Genomic DNA, 21249 nt, shown 5'->3' on the forward strand with positions numbered 1-21249 from the left:
ACAGAGCACTGGGGGTGCCAGTTGCATAGTTTGAATTGCCTCCTTCACCTCATCTTACGACACTCCAACATTATTTAGAGTAAGTATATATTCAGACCGTGCAAGAGAGCGCCAAAATCAGGAGAAAAGCTGAAGCTGAAAAAGAAGGAGGCATCCATGAGAATAAAGAAGAGGGAAATCAAAACACAGCCAATGCATGTTTTGTGTTGCTGCTCCAAAACCCACTAGTTGCACCATCACTGATCTCATCAGTAGAAACAAAACTCCCCTATCCAGCCACATAACACACACGTGCTTACATTCATTGTGCACAAAAAAATTAGGGGGTGCTCTACAAGCCCAGTGAATTTTAAACACATTAATACTAGAACAAAAAAGGTCTCCAGCATAGTCAAGACTCAGTTATATTTTCCCAACACAGCAGAATATTTCTTTAGAAATTGAGGTGCAATAAAGTTAAAAGACATTATTTTATTTATAAAAGATTTACCTAATAATTTACCAACATAATTTTTCATGTTTTCAAAACATATTATAAAGTAAATCCAACAGCAGTAGACTTTTTGCAATTATGTAAAGGATGGAAACCACTCCAGGGAAGGAATGCAGAGTGAGAAACTGACACACAATCAGGAAGTGGATATGGGGTATCATATCACAATGCAGTGTCTCTATCTCTCAAAAGGCAGAAAATTCCACTTAATGCACCTAAGACTACACCCTGATATAGTCTATTAGTCTCCAGACCTATATTTTGCATCTGCAATACTTTCCATCTTTAAGCATGATTTGAGGATTAAAAACTGGTTTTTGTTTCATCTTCAGGTTCACACATACTTTTCCATTTTTGTAGTTCCTGAGAATCATTTATCTTCCATACTTCAGCAAAGGACTTCAGCTTTTTTCTGGAAAGGGGGGGAAAAAATTAAAAATCAATCAAAATGCAGACACATTTTTAAATTAAGCTCACCAAACCTTAAAAGCCCTACAGTCATCTGCAAAATTTTATAAATAGTCAGAAATAGCTGTTTGCATAGGCCAAAATGTTTACATGATTTTTAAACAATCAGTTAACGTTTTCTAATATATGTATTTCAGCTCTAGGACAGTCAACAGTTTAATTTTATAACTAACTTACAGTACCAGAAGCATTGACAAGATGAAATAAAACACTGAGCAAAAGTAAAGCGTTAAAGGAAATAAACAGTACTGTGGTTTGCACTGTTTTAATTTTCAGCAGTCAGTTCATACAAATTTGCACTGACAGAATCGTAAAGAGATAATGCATTTTCAAAATAAATGAGTACACACATCCTTCCTATTTTCTTTTTAATATTTTTAGATTTAAGGAGGACTCATAAGAGCTGTGACAAATAACAACAAGACATTTAAAATGGGTTAACACACATTCCTGACGACAAAGATGTCAAGACTGGATGGAATTACCCAGTGGATTTTCTTAAATAATATGAAAGTGATTTAAAAAAAATAAGACAAGGCAGCTGGCCTGTGGGTATTGTGACAGCACAAGTATACTGCTATGAATAGGTCTGATTTTGATTCCCAAGATGACGATAATCTTTTATTTCCTACCACAGATATACCATATACATTTTTAAAATTGTTAATGTGTTTTTTGGGGAGAAGGTATAGAAGAATACTTTGACATTTAGATCACATCATGGCAATAAGTGAAAAGAAACCGGAATATATAAAAGAAAGTATTTCTATAATGACCTACATAGGAGAACTGGAGAAATTAAGAATTATGTAATACAGTAATTTACGCACTGTGAAATCATCAGACACATTTCATATTTTTTTTATTTTTCACTGACTTGAGTTCCAGGTTTAACAGGCGCACGAAGGTCCCTCCAAAGTGCATGTAACAGGCTTACAATGATGGAACAACCTAGTACAGGTCAAACCTGAGGAACAGCAGAGGCTGTGTGATGGATGTCCCTTGTCCCCAACCCCCTACATACCACTGCCTCTTACGAAAGGGGGAGGCAGAAGTGTGACACTTCTGATGGGGTAGCCTGGTCTGGCAGGCAGGGCTGCAGCCTCAAGGACACCTTTACTCTACCAACTGCTGCCAGAATCAAGGGCCTCCTCTTCTCACTCCCACCCTTTCTTTCTTCACATAGTAACGCCTGTTCACATGTAACATCAGGAAATTGAACATGCGTGGTATCAACTGGAGAAAGAATGACTTTTCAGCTGGATCAGACTCCTGACCTGGCCTGTTTCGTGGTCATGCAAAAACCAGCCCTGTCACCACGGAGGAAAGGTCAGGGAGCATCCCCTCCAGCAGCAGCCTGCAGGAGATGGGCTTGGGGAGCCTGCTCCAGCCCATTCCTCCCAGGTACGTGTGCTAGTGTAGCTCAGGTGGCAGCAGTCTGCATGAAGTGTGCCATTCTGGGGCTTCCAGCCTCAGTGATAAGTCAGGATAAAGGACTCATCACAGCTTTAGATTAAGTATTTGTTCTTTTTCAGTTAAGAATACAAGAAAATTACATACCGAAAGCTAAAACACAGATGGTAGCTTACATATTCAAAAGCCAATAAATGGGACACAATTAAGCCCCATAATTAAAATTGCCCAGTCAGCCCTCACTCTGCTCCTCTATGAGCACTGCAAATCAGTCTTCTAACAAGATCATCACATACTATTTTTACTGCTCGTTGGTTTTGTATGCAATTAACTCCCTTTTTGGCAATAGAGACATTCTAGAACTTTATTTGTGCCCTGTCCGAGGAATATGCTAGCATGACTTTCATACAACAAAGGAAAACAAACCAAAGGGACATACTACATTATTTCACATCTTAATTTTATTACACGGTAACTGGCCTTCCAGCTCATGCTGTCACCTTTCAGACCAACAATTTTTTCTTGATTTTAGAAAAATACATATTCTGTAACAACGGAGTTAAGACATTGCTAGTAATTTGCTAGTCTACCTTTGTCAGTTATGGACTACTATTTCCAATCAACATAAGCTACCACATTATTTTTCCCATAAAGTGTCATGTATCATCAATAGAATGTTTCTCTTTTGCTTTCTTAAAAGAGGATAAAAACTGGCATTAAGTGCTAACCACTGTTAAGTTTCCAAAGAACTGCTTGCACCTACAAATAATTAGTACTTAAAATTTTCTCATATGAAATTATTCTGTCAGAATTAGTTATGGCCACTAGGCAACAAAGATCTTGATTTATGATATTCCTAAAGGGCTATTTGAATTTTGCTGATAGGACTGCCACTGAAAATAAGAACAACAAAAAATTCAGTAGAATGAATATGAATACCAGCACATATTTCTATCTAAACTGTGTACATAATGTTACAGGTTTTATAAAGATGGTGCTATTTGATACACATGGGAATTTTCATAACTAGTCTGATGTATAAGGTATATATGCCCCCAAACGAAAACTGGTTATCAGAAAAATATTAAAACCCCCAGACTTTCAGTAAAATTTTTTGTGTTTGGGGGGCAATCAAAATACATTAAAATATTTATTTTTAAGTTAAACCAGAAGAATATCTGCATTCCCTTCTATGCTATACTATGCAAATACAATTTCAAGTTCCCAACTGAATAACATACTTTCTAAATTAGATCTATTAATATTTTCACTATCACTGGTGAGAACAGAAGTAGGTATTAGAGGATTCTTATCTTTCAAATTCTTTTTCCTGAAAACAGTGAAAATACGTACATGAAAGAATAAATTTGCTAGTATTTGCCATAAGAAAATAAAAAAAATATATTCCTAACATTAGCTCAACGTGCATTTAGTTTTTTCCAACCTTGTTTCAGAGGGTAGCTATTATGTCAAAGGTTAATTGCTAACTATAAAATCTAAAGCTTTGATTGAAATGGATAGCACAATTTCCTAAATTTTTTTTTCTAAGTTTTGTTTCACTGTCTCTTCCCTGAAGGGTAGGAGGATGTTTGAAGTAGCTCTTACTATGGTTTTTATTGCACATTGTGTGAAATGCTCTTCAATTCATAGCTAAAGTTTCATTAGGGGAAAAAAAAAAAAATCACTATTTTTCTGACCTTTTCATATTCACTATTGTCTCCAACTCCTTTGATTTGTGAGCTGCCTTCTTTAAGACTTCTTCAGGAATATCTGCCAGTTTGGCAACATTTAGCCCATAACTCCTTGCAGAGACTCCTTTAGTTATTTGATAAAGAAAAGTGATAAATTCAGGATTCTCTTGATCTTCAGACCCTAAAAAAATGAAAACCAAAAATCAAAACTACTTCTATTATGTTAATAAAATGTAGTAGACCAAAGACTGAAATGGCAAAGACTGTGGTCTCATTATCATTCATGCTTTCTGTATTATTTATTCCATTGAAGAAATATGAAAGAAAAACATTTCCTTAAGACCACACATTTTACCTACCCACTGTGAGACTGAAAAAACTCTTTAATATTCTTTCACCTGGTGTGTTATTAAACAGACTTGTTTGCATGTGTGTGTAAAACTTAGAATCTTTGTACATCAAATTGATTAGTTATGCTGTAACTGCGATATTCCAACTCACATCTGGTAAGCAATGACAGAGTAACGGAAGTGTCAGTAATCCTGCAGTCAAGAAGTTCGTAACCACAGCACAACAAAAGTTTGCTGCCTACCAGGAGGCTAGGAGCCATAGAAAAGGCTTAGGAAAAAAACAAAGGTGAGGATGGTGGATCTTCTGCTAGGGATTCTTTCTATTCCATGACAAAAGATGGAAACATAACAGCTATCATTATAAATCTGATGACTCCTTCCCATTCCTCTTTAGACATCCTTGTTGCATCTCTGCAAAATCCAAGCCTTGTCTAAAGAGCAGAAAAAGTATGGTGTCATTCACGGCCATTCATTCTTCTGTCTTAAACACGGAGGTTTTTGGAAACAATGGAGATTTCCATAAATGCTGATGACTCAAGCTGAATGGATCTAAGTGATTCAAGCCAAAGACTGGAAAAAAACATGCCATTAAATTCACCTTAAATAAAACAATTAAAATGTTAAGACAAGAGGCGCTAAAGATACAGGCAGAGTAAGAAACAGATGTGTTGTGGCTCGGAGGCTGTGGTACTACACCTAATGTGCTTTCTCTAGCAAAACAGTGAAGACTATGTATGGCCTGAAGGTTCAGGTCAACTAACATTGAAAGTAGAAATGCTGAAGCAGAACAGTGAAACAAAGTATAAGGTTTCGTGGACATAATAGTTAAGGAATAGTAAGTATTGAATATTGATAACATCTCAGTTGTCTGACAGTATCAGAGATCAACAGTTCAATTAATGAACTCTGTGAGAAAAGGACATGCTGATGCTCAGGAGAGTGATACTCTTAACTGGGAATATCAGCGTGGCTAGGTAGCACTCACCTAAACATTATTTTGAACTACTTGTGATCAAAGTTAACACGTATTTCAGGGATCCCTGCTTCTGATATTAAACAGAACACAAAAGCTGAAGTCTTCCTCCAGCCAAACCCTAAATTTTTAAACTAACTCTCCAAAAATCATTTTAGAAGTGACAGATTATATATATAGACACATTATTTGGTGGCAAAGACTAAAGTGCCCTGTCCCAATTAGTTTCCAACGTAAGCAGATAATACAAAATTAAGAATGAATAAGGAGAAGATTAATGGCAAATACTACATCAATTCTTAAAAAAATTCTAGGAATGACTTAGGAAACAGGCTATTACTAGGCAAAGTAGGAAAACCAGAATAACAGCAGAATTGTCAAGCACCTGATTAAACCTGATACATAAAGAAAAAAATTCAAAGTAGTTTGTATGGAGATAATTCCTACTTCACAAATCTGTTGTAAGTTTGGAAGCCATGTGAATAAGAGAGATTCAGTGGATAAACTCTATGTGGATTTTCAAAAGGCTTTTGACCAGAGTCCTGTATCAAATGCTCTTCTGAAAATTAAGCAGACATAAACTAAAAGGAAGGCCTTTGCATTTGTAAATAATTGCTTAAAAGATAGGAAACAAACAGTAACAGTCAGTTCTCACCGTAAAGGGTGATCGTCACAGCAGTTAGACAGAGCTGCTAAACATACTTGGTATCAAACAAGAAAAAGGGCTAAGCAGTAAGCTGACAAACTTTACTGAAAATACTAATTCAGAGCAACAGTGACAAGAAGAAATGCTGTAACTCTTCTGCCTGGTAAGGACAGAACTGAAAGGGATTATGATAAGCAATCTACAAAATTAGGCATGGCATAGAGAGGATGAACAGAGATTATTCCACTGCCTCTTCTAATTCAAGAGCTGGGACCATCAAGCGAAGCTACATGTTGTTTCAAAAGAGTTCCAAAACAAACAAGAGAAGGTGGTTCTTCACACAATGCAGTGTTATATTTTGGAGCTGCTTGACACAGTAGGATAAAGACGCTAAAAGTACACATGGATACATAAGGAAGCTAGACAACCTTGTTGAAAAGAAATCTATTGAAGTTACTAAAAACCAGAAAATACATCTAGCTCTTGAAGTCCCCTAAATAGCAAATGTTTGCAGATGGTGAGATCTTTTAGAGAAGGAGTTGCCATATGTTTGATCCCTAATCCCTCCTCCCTAATCCTTTGTATTCAGCTAGTGTGAGAAGCTGGGTACCAGGCTGGGTGGTTCTTTTATCTGGCCTAGCTCAGTCATCCTTATATTAACTGTCAAAGAGAAATGGTTGTTCAATTTTCAAGCCCCCCAAAATGTGTGTATAGGCTGATATTCTAGTCAGTTTGGATGTATCACTTTCCTGTTGAGGTCTAAATTACCGTAACAATCACAGAATGGTCAGGGTCAATTTTACAATTTCTGCCTATACCTACAGTGCCAGAATCTCAGAGAGATTTATACTGTACCTTTTTGTTCAGCACTTTCCTCCTCATTCACCAAGAAAGCCATGTGGTAATTACCAACTTTTTCTGGATACACTTTCTCTAGTTCACAAACTGAGGGATAGTGAGTGACAAACAGTGTCAGTGACTCCACCTACAACAATGAAAGAGACATATAAGAGGTTTGGCTTTATTTTTTTGTAAAACACAGCAGCATAGCACTGGTATCCTTTATCCATACCCTTTTGCTTGAAGTTTAAACATGCCACATTTCCACAAGGGAAACACACATCATGTCAAAGTCAGCCCAACATAGTCCAGGCTGAAAAAGTATTCACAAGCATGTGTCAGATCGAACACTTACATCTCTAATAAAATGTTCAAGTGTAGCATAAGCAATAGCGATTCCATCATGTGTGCTAGTTCCTCTTCCCAATTCATCCAGAATTACTAGTGATCTTGAAGTTGCTTTTCTTATTATCTCCGCAGTATCTGTCAGTTCTTCCATAAAGGTACTTCGGCCTTTGTAAATATTGTCTGCTGCACCCATTCTGCATTGGGATACAAAACAGATCAATTAAGTTCAAATAAATGCCAGATAATGCTGGGAAAAAAAATCATGATGATGAAACCATTTTGTTATAAATCTCTTGTTGCTGCTCCAAGCAGAGCAGAAAAACATAGAACAAGCTTCTGCTTAGGAAAAAAAGCAACAACAGCACATGGTGCAGATGTGAGCGTACTCTAAAAGACTGCAAGGTCCAGAGGGAACTACTTATGTACCGTTAAATAAGGGCTTGTATGCATTCTCCAAGAGGACAGGATAAACCAGTCCTATGGGCATCTGTGGGAGGTTAGGCTGTAGGGACAGCAGAGAATTTTTCTGGGCCATCAGAAATTCAGTCCCAAGGTAAATCCACAGACCGAAATCTCAGCATCCAATGTCAACTACAGGAATCGAGGGGAAAAAGAGGAGGAAGACAAGGGCGTATTTCTTAGCATGCAATTCTTCCACATTGACAGTACAAGTCAGTCTGCTCTTCCATTAAAAAAAAAAGACCCCGGGAATTTAGACCAGTCAGCTCACTGGAAGGATTCTAGCAAAGACAGCTGTGAAAATGAATTTTACTTTTCTGGTTTAGTTCAACCATCTAATTTGTATGTTTCTTAAATGCTAACAACACCTGAAAGTATCAGATACTAGAATTTCCATGTAGAGATAGAGTGGACACTCAGATGACCAGGTTTTTGTGCATCCAAACAGACAGAGCAGTTAGTTCCTTCAGGCATTAACAAAATAACAATGATTTCCCCTAATTACAGAGCTACACAATCTTTCTCAGAAACCTGCTGGCAATCCACCCTGGTTTTCTCTTCCTCTGCAGGCTTCCTTACCTATTCAATTAATATTCTTTCTACCTGGAAGAATGAACATTTTCTTTTTCCATATATGCTTTTCAATTACATTAATCACATTACAGCATCACTTCTCAGCTAGGTTATCATTAGCAAGCCACGGAGTAGGGCTGTATAAAAGGATTTGCGCACTCTCATCAGCCAATAATATAGTTACATACAAGCCACACTGATTTAAGGAAAACTGAATCATAGGCTTAGCATATTACATTTTCAAATATAACAGCTGGCCACAACAGTATTTAAAGCCAATCAAAACCTTTAAAGAGAATGCCAATATAGCTTTTTTTGCTGTCAGTCTTTTGCTACATCTCACTCTAATATAGTTGCTTCTGTTGCCTACAGAAGCACTAACAAGATACTCATCATTTTATAAGGATCTTCTGATTGTCAAGAGTAATTGATTACCAATACCAAAACCTAGCACGTTGGACACAGTACAATTATGATTGCTACATATTCTCTGGTTCCTGCCCTGGAAATTTTGTGTGGTGGCAGCCTTAACTTCACAATATGCAAGTCTTCAATTATAAATGAACTAATTTTGGTTGGAGATGGGCATTATGATACAATGAGCAAACAGTGTTTTTACTTCAGCGAGTATGTACTTACGTACACACACAGTAGGTATACTCCCACATACTCTGGAAGAAAGGCAATTTTGCACATAAGCTAATTAAACTTTATATTAATTTCACTGAATTAAATATATAATTCAGGATATTGAAGCATTGTGAAATTAACATTTATTACGCCATTTACAATTGTAATATTGTAAATGCTGGATTCAGAACTATGAATGCATTACTGAATTTCTCACAGTGCCTCCAGTACCTCCTAGCCCCTTTCCCAGTTAGGTTCAGACATCAGGTACTACTGTAAAATCAAACAATCCCCCTTTATTGCAATATTGCACAGATCTACAGAGAACAATATAAATTAGATCTATTTTTAATACCATTAACTACAAAAAAGTTCACCAGAACAACAAATACATTTTATGTCCAGACAATCTCTGGCTCCATAATGGGCAACTTTAACCTCAGTTTCCAACCCCAGGATTATTAGTAGTATTATTTTACCATTTTTATTTGGCTTTTCATTACAGAGAGAGCATCTAACAGACTGTCTGTTCTGCACCTATGATGATTACACTGAGAGTTCTCAGTTCTATTTTTCTCTTGGATTGCATCATTGCCATAGAGCTCTCAAAATCATTTAGTCATTTTGTATTTTATTTGCGTTCACAAAAATAATTTTCAGAACTTCCTCACTAAATGCTCAAGATACAAACAGAAATGAGTATTATCTCTCTCTTGTTGTTAACAACAGCTGCAAAAGAAGCCTTTCTTTTCAGCATGTTAAAACATTTCAATCCAACTTGGGCTTATCTATGGATTAAAAAAAAAACGCATGTGTATTTTTAAATTACATAAAAACTCGTAAATGTCATCCTTTGCAAATGGATAAAATTGTTCTTTCTGCCTCTGCCCTTGACACTAGAATAATCATGCTTATTTTTTAAACTTATGTGATACGCAATATTATCCCAGAAACAAGTAAGAATAACTATTTTAATGCAGATGGTTGTATTTATAAAACTAACAGTTAATATGCAACAAGGCATTGCTCCCTAACTGTATGCTGTATTATTCAATTATTCAATGCTGTATTAAACAATTATTTTTCTTCAAGTTTAAAACAACCATAATTAATCCCGCTAAACTACAAGATTCAGTTGCTTTGAATTTACATTTTCATGTAGCTAGCCTCCTAAATGTTTTTATACATCAAAACATTAAACTTTTTCCTATAATATTCAATAGAATCCAGATGATATAGTTAGCAGCTACTCTAGAATACCTGGGATGCTATCCCTAGGAATTGTTAGGGTAAAACTCCTGAAAGAAATGTTACAGATACTTATCTTAGTCTCAATGCTCCCAGCGCTTAAACCATCTTTTTTTTTTTTTTTTTTTTTTTTACGCATGGTCCTAATAAAGTCTCCAAGACTCACTTTCTCTGAAAGCTGCCTACAATGGGATCAGATATTTTTCTACCTTTTATACGTACACAAAAATAACTATTTGATTACATTTTAATGTTGCATTCATCACTAAAGTGGATGACAATATAGTGAAATATGTGAAGAGGTATGAGATGTCCCAGAGTGATATAGACATGTTATGCACTACCCACATTTTCTTTTCTTCCCTCTGTTAATTAAAAAAAAAAGAGTGCCCAGGAAAAAGGTTCCAACAGAATAAGGCAGTCACAAAAGCAAAGCATTAGAGCAAGAACAATGTCACCCAGCTTCATCAGCTCTATTCCTCTATTTGTTAAAATACCAGCCACTGGAAGTAGTGACACAGTTAATATGAAAATTTCCATTTCTGCTATGGAATTTCTAATGTCTATGTTTGGAAAGATTACTGCAGTCTGCCCACGAGGAGCGTGCAGACATCCAATGTGAAGAGTGCCTCTTTAGTGCTGGCAAGAGATCCATCACTCCTCAGCTAATGCAATTTGGCTGGAAACCACTTGTTATAATGTCTCTTTGACAGCCAACCAAATTTCATAAAATTAAAAGCTCTTCATCTTATAATGTTCAACACATTTATTATGTAAATAAAAAAAAAAGGGAGGAGGCATTATCTCTTTTCAGTGCTGGGTTTCAAGTGGTAAAGATTCCTGTCTATAACCTCAGAAGAAACAACAGGTAGGCAATGTTTTCATAAATTATATTTTGGAGGACAAGTTAGATGATATGCAGCAGTAGCTAGCTTTATGTAAACCAGCTAGCACTACATGCTTAACCTGTATGCGACTCCGTAGGGAAAAGGATACAGATTTCCTTATTCTGCAGTAGCAGCATTCAAAAGTCTGTTTTTTTAACCTGGTCTCCTGATTCAATACAGGCACGTGGTACTGAACTTTTCCAATTAAGGTGCTCATCATCCTGGGATGGTATCCTATGATATTTTGTCCTCTGAGGCTCTATAGATGTTGGGAATTTTTTTATTGCTACAAGCTATGATGCCACTCAGAACCCACTAGAATTAAAAAGCATAACTTTTTTCCTTGCATCTCAAGAATTTTTAATGTAGTCAGTATCCATTTAAACTTGGTCTCAACAGGCATGAACTAATATTGCTAAACTTGTGGCCCTGAAAGTTAACTTGAAGTCCAGTGCTTTCGAGATTTTGAACAGCTAAACCTGTTTGAGAGCTTTCACAGCCATCCATGAAAAATTTGTATGGAAGGAGGAAATTTAAATTAGGGCCACTGAGGTCTCCTTGGAGCTCCTTCTCTCAGCATCCTGTTATTACTGCTCTCAAAAAACCAAAGCGTCCTGGAGAAGGGGATAGGCTTGCAGACTTGATGAGTAACAGTGGCATAAAACAATAGAATAACCCAAGGCATTGTTTTGGAGCAGAGCAGAGAGGCCCCCAGAGAACTGCAGCTGCCCTATGCAGTCCAGGGGTGAAACTGACAACATGCAGGTTAAAACAGAAATTGCCCTCCTATGGCAGAAGGCAGTGAAAAAAAATTAATTTCCCAAGCAGGAAAATGAGTCTGGAATCCAGAAGCTTCTAGTTAAAGCTTTTGCCATGCTATCTTTCAAAAGAAGTTAGCCAACGTGCTGCTAGTTGGTTTGGTTATAAAATTAAGAGCACTATGTAAACCTCAGGTATTTTATTATTCTTGGAGGCCAAGAGCTCCCACCTGTAACAAAAAGCAACTACATAGCACCGAACGAATCCTAGAAAACAAGACTGCAAAACCATTCCCTAAAGTCTTATTTTCATACAGTTGTCAACACCCTGATGCTATTTATTAATTCCTAGTTTATAAAACACTTAATGCTTAAAAAAAAAACTTAAATGAAATTTAAGATTTTTCACCTTGATTTTAGAAACATGCACTTGACTTTAAAAGTTAATCCAAAATACCTACTGCAGAAATGAAACCTAGTGCTTGTTACAGAAGAATAAACCTAATTAGTATAGAATCTCTACACGCTGCCTTTGCAGTTTTCAAGACAAGGCATTCAGGTTTCCAGCTATGCTTTGTCTTCCCAGGGATCAGAATTGAAGCCAGACTTCATCTCAGAATGTACTTACAGTCAAATTATTTATTCATCAAGAACAATTAACACTAAAAGAAAATTACTCTTTTCTTCAAGAATATCTTAAATGCAAGGTGTAGAATACTGCGCTCTCAAAACCAACAACAAAGACCTTCCTTCTGTGATTCAAAGAGAACATTGAGAAATACACAAATAAAATAGATTCATAATGTGACTTTACAATTCCACTCTCTTTCACAAAAAACTCTTCAAAATGTCATTCCAAAGATATCTGTATTTGAACAGGAGTTATTTAAATTAAAATAACTAGTTTACAGAAAGAAAGGATTAGGGGGTCTTGCCTTACAGTTTATCCCTTTTCTTGCATGGGACCGTTCTCTACAACACGTTTTTGATCAACACTGTATAGTTAATATTTTTTTAAACATCTCATAAGAACTGCTTTGTACCCTTTTATTTTTTGCATAAAACACTCTTCCCAGCTGAAGTTTCATGTCGTCTCTGCAGAAAACAAATGGTCACAAAAGTGTGAGTTAATGAAAATGATGTTTATGAGAACAGAAAAGCTTGATATTGAATGGAGGAACACACATACAGTTTCATTTCAACACCTAGGTAAATCTTCCTCCATTGACCTGGGCTATTGACTTTCTATTAGACACCTAGCAAACAACACTTATTGAGACTTCACAGGTTAAAAATTAAAAGTGGTTTGCAAATGAGTCTGCCAAGAAAATGAAAAGAGGCATCCTAAATGGAGGATCGGCAGACTGACTATTGCATGTCCTCTCCTACTGTGGTCCCAAGAATCCAACGCCTTTAACCAGAACAATCGTTCAATTTTGCCCACAAAAGTGACTTGAATCTCTGTGTATTTTAGAAACACTCAGACTGCTAATTAGAATTTCACAGTGGTTAGTATAAGCGTAGCCCAACTTAGATATTGTAAGTTCTGGCTACTTTCCACGTACAATGAAAATTTATCAAGCAATTCTTTAGAAGATAGCATCTGCAAATTTATAACAGTTCACTGGCAAGAAACTAATGCTTCACACTCCCCCACAGAGTACTGGTAAATCATTTACTTCATTTCCATCAAGCTCTAACTGATTCAAACCAAAAACTGACAAAAAGAAAAATAATTTACAGAAACTGCAATTACAGAATTTTAAAAAATAACTCTTATCCTAAGTATGACAGAAAGCACTGTCATCAGGATAGCTATTATTTTTGCAGTATTCATGGGCAACTTCCAAGAAGTAAATGTGTACAAAATTACATGGATGACAATGACAGGAAATCAGAAGATGCTCATGATACTAACCTATTTACAGTCAACATGCACACACATGCTCAACCATTCTACAACTGCTTATTTGCAAATTTTAAATGAAGAAATACCGATGGTGTGTTACCCAATTTAGAAGAACAGTTGTTGAAAAGCCTAACGGAATGCATTACACATTTAAGGTAAAATACATTTTTATTTTATAAATGATTGTAGACAAACAACATCATCTCAGTCACTGAGAAATTAATGAAACTAGTAAAACCTAAGACCACTAGGGATACATAGTTTGCACTATCCTGGAAAAAAAAGCAAGTCCAAAATTATTTTAATAGTTGGTTTCATAGCATTTTTTACCTCTTTTTTTTTTTTTTTCTTTTTCATATCACTAGGTAATTGAACTAACCAGAAGCAGTAATCACTTAAATCCTCATTACCTTATAGACATGGCCAACAGAGGCATGCTGCGCACACTAGCACCCTAGTATATTAAAAAAACCCCACATCTCACAGGATTAGCTTCCAGGATGTGAACTGCATTATTTTTTTTGCTGAAAGCCAGGGAAAGAAAATCGTCCATGGGTTGCAGTGAACATTCAGTATTTTAAAAGCTTCACCTCGACTGACAGAACAGGTAGGACTGCGTTCAGAAGATGAAATATGGGTCTAGTCAATGCAGTCACTGAGTGACAAGAAGTTCACAATATCCTCTCATTCATACTGCTTTATAAGGCAACAGAAATTCAGTTGTTCTTCCAAAAGCTTATGTTACATTACCTAGTGAAAAACACCTGAGCAAGTCCTTTTCTGAAATTCAGCAATTATACACTCAATAATACGAGAACTCCTGAAAAATACTTGTCACCTAGAGCAAATACATCACTTTTTGTTAAAATAATCCAGTAGATTTCTGGTTCACTCTAAAATTTTCCATTGTATTTTAAAACTGGACTTGCTCAACTCCAAGTTCCAGCTTCTCCATCCCATGTTACTCACAACCCTACGACAGCCGGCTGTCAGGGCGTGAGGGCTGAACCCTCAGAGGAGCAGCGTGTCTGGTACAAGAACAAGGACACAACAGCAACAGCTTAAATTCCATATTCAAACATGCATAGGATTTCATAGCTAATGTATCAATGGATTGCTTTCCACGGGTCCATCAGCCTTTACATTTATTCACACACAGAACTAAGCATTTCTTATTCTTGCCTTCAGTGAGACAGCTATGATTCGTTTCTGTACAGGGGTACCAAACTGAGCTTTATTGCAGCTTCTACTTCTGATAGAGAGATTTGCCAGCACAGGCAGTGCACACCAGAAGGCCAATACTAGATGAAGAAGTTTATGAAGGTTCCATTAAGCAACTGGAGCTCCGAACACGCGCTTTTACCCTGATTCCTCTGCAGGAAACCATTAATACTGTATAAATGTTATTGACAGTCAAGAGAAAGAACAGATTAAGAGTACAATCATTTTGCTGAAGGATGTTATATGCATAGATATTCAAACTAGGGTGTTTATTTGCAACCCATCAATATTAGCCTGAAGCAGCTAAAAAAAAATGAAGATAAAGAAAAAACCTACCCTAAAATACGCACAGGTTTACTCTTACTACTCTTGGATTCCAGCAAGGGAACTCAAGGTAATTAAGTTAATGTGCATATGTAGCTGAAGGATTGAGGCCAAGGGGGGATTAAAAAGCAGAAACTATAGCAACAGACTAGGGACAATAGCTGAAGCATTCAGCGCAAGTGAACTTTTCCCCTTTAAACCTGTGGACGCTACAGAAAATCCAATTCAAATTGTGACTAGGTTAGATGATAGCATGGAAGACTTTTAAAAGGTAAATACCACCATTCAATGTAAGAGCTTCCACTTCAATGTAAAAGAGCAGGTCAGCTTCACAGGCAAATTTTCTTTCTCCCTACCCCCTACATATACCATTATTGGGAAAGTCTTTCAATCCCTTTCAGGAATACTGCAATATACAGTCAAAATTGTTTTCTAAATCTCACTGTATATACAAATAACTGTCCTTTATTGACTTAAATGAATTTTCAAGCCCGATTTAAACCCCTGCAAACAAAACAGCTGTTTGGATTTACAGATTTTATCAAATGCCATGTACGTAAACCAAAGACTGTTTCATTAAATATATTATTACACGTATATGAGATATAAACCTAACACTGCAGATGCATGTCACTATGAAATGAACAGACATGAAGCTAAATTAGCTACAAATATATGCATAGCACAGCTTAATTTATTTCTACAAAGCTACAGAATGCCATCAGAAATAGTTACAGTTCAAATGTACTGTGATATTTCCAAGCCATAACTTTTCTGGAAAAACAGAACAAAGTATTTTTCAGTTTAACAACACTAACTACAACTTTTAGTTATTCTGTTCTTTTTCAAAAAGAAGACCTCCACGTGAAAATTGGTGCAATGAATTTAATACATCACCCTTTTTTTCCCCTGAAAGCTGGGAATAATGTACCCCAGAGGTGTAACTATATGACTGTAAGCATAAAAAAAAAAGAAAAAAGGCTTAAGTAATTTTCATTATTCTGGCAATAAACACAAATATAATTAAGCAAGAACAAAACAAAATAAATTCCTCTGCCTCACAGAAGCAACATTTCTGAAAAGTACTTTTGGATTCTTGACAACTAACAAGTTCTGTTTGTCTGACTGTGGTTGCTTTCCAGAGCAATACACCCAAGACTTGTTTAGCATATTAGTATATCAAATTCTCGTGTGGACTTGCCAGTCATTTTGGATTGCTTTGTGTGAATGGTTCCTTACTTTCTGCATGATACATAAACTACTGTGTACAGCAAAACCAGTGAGCATTACTACATATATATATAAAAAATAAACAAAGATGTGAAAAGGCACCTTTGCTTTTAAATTTTCTGATGTTTATCTTTCAGAGCCTAACTGCAGAGGCAAATCGAGAGAATCTAGTTTTTATCCGAAGGAAAATCTGAACGACATAAATTAACCATTTATTTTCAGGTGTAAAAACTAAAACAAAACAAAATCCAACAAGATCAACCACAGTTTTGGCCAAAAAGAGGTAACATACAGGCAAGTTGCTCTGCTGAGATAAACTCCTGCACAGTTTCTATTCAGCACTCAGTCTCCTGGTGATTTCTGTATTACACCGGACACCTGCAGGCTGTTCTGCCAAACTGTGCTGTCACCTCAAGACTACAATTTCATAGCCTAGATTTTTATGATAAAGGTTTGAACAAGCTGACTAGTTGAATCTTCATGCCAGGTGATTTAACTGATATTTCTAGGACAGACAGGAAGACTAATCTTCATAATCCTACCCTGTAAGCCTCAAAGAAATCAATAAAGCTTAATCAAGCAATAAATGGAAGCAAGGAATTTTTTAGTTTGGTAACCGGTGTTTTGAGTTAAGAACAATAAAGTTCACATGTGATATAAAAATGAGAGGCTATATGGAATTCTGGTAAAATACTGAAGTTTTTCATAAAGGACAACTTGTTATTGCTAAGTATGTGTATGCACAAAACCCGTGCCAGTCCAGAAAAGAGAAAAAAGAAATTATTATGCAATTTCTCATGTATAATTCCAAATATAGTATATTTTGTTTAAGACATATTACAAAAAAAATAACCAATGTAATCCACCTCAAGGGGTGAAAAGCAATACCATCATACTACACTCACAGAAGAAAGGGCTAACAATAAGATGGGACAGGCCCATTTAATACATAAAAGCTCCCCAAATCTTTGCTGCACACTAGTAATCACTTTAAAATGTCATAAGCATACTGCGCTCTCAGCCATCAGTGTTCAGCACACAGAGTAACTTTGGACAGAGGATGTCCATTTCCTATTGTGTTTAGTAAAATAACTACATAGGAAGAGTCTTCTAATGAAGAATGCTTCTAAGCCATTTTCAGGCAAGTGAGTTCTTGGGCAGTGTCTTTGCAAATACAGCTCATCTGTGAACCAAGCAATGCATAAGTAGCAAAGAATGTAACAAGCTGCATTATGCTTGTCATAAACTGCTCTCTCTTTCAACCTTGGTTTGGCTATTGCTGTGCAAATAGCACCATTTCTGCAGTGAAGCTCTGAAATAATGGATTTTGTTACTTACTCACTATTTTAAATATAAAACTTTTCCCCCTCTGTACTGCTCCTGTGCAGCTCCCTTCTACTACTCAACTGGTAAAATTGGAATGAAGTTAGTGCAATGCTATTTATTTGCCTAGTTACAAAAAGCTAGGAAGTTTTTTTTGTCATCAGCAGTTAGATCAATGGAACATTCACTTCCACTAATATTTACGAGCACTATTTTGTTTTTATTCTTACGTGATTTACCTCAGATTTCAATTTATTGTGAAAAGCACCTGGAAAACATCTTCCACTCGATTTCCATTCCAATAGAAACATTCTCTTTTTCCTGCTTCACATACCACTCCATCCTCTGGTATCTGATTTTCTCAAGATTTTTTTATAAAATGTACTCTTAACAAGCCTTGGAACATTTTAATCTGTTAAAGTAAATTGTGCAATTTTAAATACCTTTCAAATTTTTATGATGGTGATATTCCAATGAGGCAAAGAAAAAATAAATACAAACATCCAAAATCTATTGCCCAAATGTTTGCAGGTGTTAACACAATATTTGCTTTCCATCATGATTTGTAATTGTACTAAAATTTGTAATGATGCCATAAATACGTACATTTTATCCAGTTTAAAAAAAAAAAATGTTTATCTAGAGAGAAAATAGTGAAGTTTGTCTGCTAGTTTCTTTCAGCTCAACATACCCTTGACAAAACAGTAATATGAGGTTGTCAGAATTAAATAGCTGTTAAAGTATTTAGGGACATAACATCCAAAATATATCTATTGTAAGACATGACCCTTTTGACAGTCAATTCCACCATTTAGAGATCACACAAACAGACATACTGAATAAAACATACAGAAGAAAGCATTATGGCAGGTTTGATGCAGAGCCTTTAAAGAAATGTAGATTAGTAAGAGCTGAGTTTTCTTGGGTTTTTTAATTTACTTTGAAGAAATCCTTCACCCCTAAAACCATCCTCTAAGCTTTAACACCATTTCTTTCCAGATTATAATCTCTTATCTTCTAGACCACGCCAAAACAAGGTAAGCATTAGGGACCTTAAAACAACTTTAGTTGTTCCTAAAGGTCCCTTTTATCAAATGTAAGAATTTGCTACACTTACAGTTCTACCTTGCAATACCTTTGTTGGTGGAATAAACTTGTACTTCTCCTATATGGGAGAGCAATATGCCAGTCAGAAGCTGACCCCAGCTCGTTTTTTCACCTTGGCAGAGGAACAGCCACGCTCTGTTGTGCACAGTAAGAGGACCTGACAGAAAAAACGTTATCTACACTCTCCTGAGTTCTCTGCATCTCATGTTTGTGCTCTTCAGCTGATGATCATGCCACTGACAATACATGAGATCTTTCTGGCACAAGGAAAACAAAAAACCAAGAATAGTAGTGCACACCAGTGAGAAAAGACCTTTTGCACACGCTTTGCAGAAGCAGAGATACTTGCAGTCCTTGCAGGGGTTATGTGAACAAGCCAAGGGCTCCGTGCATTCTGCATTTTCCCATGAGCCTACAGAGGTGCAGCCACAAACCTTCCCTTATTTCCTGTCCAGTAAATTATCTTTTAGGTGCCAACTACCAAGGCTGAGAAATAACATGGGTGAAAGAATCCACGATGGCTGTAGTACCTCATACAAGAAATGTCACTTCGGGATATGTAAATGGCCTTTCCTCTTCCACCTTCGTGGATCCAATTGCACCTGACTGACACAGGTCTTTCTGCTGACAGAATGATGGAAATGAAGAGTGCCAGTCGCATCAGTCAAGCAGGCATTCAAATACTGCTTTTTTAGATCTAACATCAAGCTCTCACCCAAGCAAGTGTGCAATGCTTACAAATTTAAGTGGAATGGCTCACACCTCAGCTTTGCAGATTTCAGGATCCGTTGAAGATAGTACCTGAGCAGTAGCAGAGCAAGCGTTGACAGGCAGCAAGGGAACTACAGCCACCAGCTGGCAGAACAGCACGATGCACTGAGTTACCCAGTTAGAGGGACTCTCTGATGAAAAGTCTTGGCTTTTAAAGCAGCTTCCCACCAACAAAAAGCAACTTAATCTCATCAGTGTCACCATGTTAAGCCAGGCATATGTATAAATAATGCCATTTCTTCTTTAAATTGGAACGTATAATGTAAGTTGACCGGATGACTTGTTGAAAGGGTTGAAAACATGCATGGTCACTTTGTCCAAAGAACTGAGAAAAGAGAAGGTGCTTGCTTTCCTTGCACCTATTCTGCTACTTAGAAGAGAAAGAAGGATTATCTGGTGGGCACTACTAGGGTGCCTCTAAGACAGAGTCCCACTCTGTCACAAGAACGCAGTCTCAACTGGGATAAAAAAGCCAGGCTGGAGTGATGTGCTGGTCTGGGACTGATTGGTGGTACCTTGCTCAGAGGTTAAAGTTAGAGGGCCTAATTTATATGCCTCTCCAACTTTTTCATATCAAACAGACATCTAAGGATCTGCTACCTGAAGATGCACTCTAGTTTTAGTTGAATGAGCAACTATTACACATGTTAAAAGTCATTATACAAGGAAGATAAACAGACAAGAAAATACCAAAACAACAGTGTAACTTGAACCTTGGAACAGATCGATTCAGGATTCTACTTGTGGCCATGTCTACATGAAAGACCCCACATATAGACAAGCTAGAAGAACAAAACCATCCCTCCTTAGCCAAGGTGAACAACCACCATCTGTTTTCACATTTTCAGATATACACTGGAATTTGAACTGAGTATATCCTAATTATAGACTCAGCAATGAGGAGTGCCCTCCATGTTAAAAAAACATTTAAATCATCTGTTACAAGGATAAAATGTAGGACAAAGTTCTGTACACCTACATATAGATCATGTGATGCACAGAGACAATTGTCTTAAAGTGCAGGCAACTGCGTATCTTACATAAAGTGAAAGAATTAAACTGCTGCTTACCTAAGCAACCTACCACTACCAGCTGTTTACCTGTATTGCCAACCTCCTCCACCCCTCTGTTTTCTTAAAATAACTTCTTAGACAATTCAAACTCTATTTCTTTGCCATCATGAGGATTAAAGACATGCTGAGAATCTGCAAACAGCAAGATAACTCTTGAGAGAGATGAAGTGCATGAGAGGATAATCTACATGCATCTTACTGATGCTTCTATTTATTCCTTTAACCTTTAAGCATGCGGCACATAACCGGCAGTTTTCAAATGCAGTTGAAGCACAGTGCATCGTATTACTTCAAACAACTGAAACTGCACCTTTAATAGTATGCCCAGTTTGGCTGATGGTACAAAACCTCACTGGAAGATGTATGTCACCATAGTGTGACTGTGTATACTTATGTCTGATCACCGAAATAAGTGAAAAAGCTTGTATTTCAACACAAGAAGAAAAAGCCAGACAGATAAGTGCTCTAGGAAGGAAATTCTTTTTTGTCCCTTTACCATCACCTAGTGTTGGCA

The 21249-nt window shown here is 36.6% G+C and overlaps 1 protein-coding gene across 1 annotated transcript in view; it reads right to left on the minus strand.

Moving 5' to 3' along the window:
- Positions 1–594: 594 nt before the first annotated feature.
- MSH3 (mutS homolog 3) overlaps positions 595–21249 on the minus strand; it is a 115616-nt gene continuing 94961 nt past the window's right edge. Inside the window, exons 21-24 of the mRNA XM_009886891.1 lie at positions 7230–7416; positions 6890–7019; positions 4072–4246; positions 595–905 (exon numbers count right to left, since the gene is read on the minus strand). Coding sequence (XP_009885193.1) covers positions 797–905; positions 4072–4246; positions 6890–7019; positions 7230–7416 — 601 coding nt within the window. The 3' untranslated portion in view covers positions 595–796. The remainder of the gene's footprint in view (positions 906–4071; positions 4247–6889; positions 7020–7229; positions 7417–21249) is intronic.

Source organism: Charadrius vociferus, unplaced genomic scaffold (genome assembly GCF_000708025.1).
Source record: "Charadrius vociferus isolate BGI_N301 unplaced genomic scaffold, ASM70802v2 scaffold244, whole genome shotgun sequence".
Lineage (NCBI taxonomy): Eukaryota > Metazoa > Chordata > Aves > Charadriiformes > Charadriidae > Charadrius > Charadrius vociferus.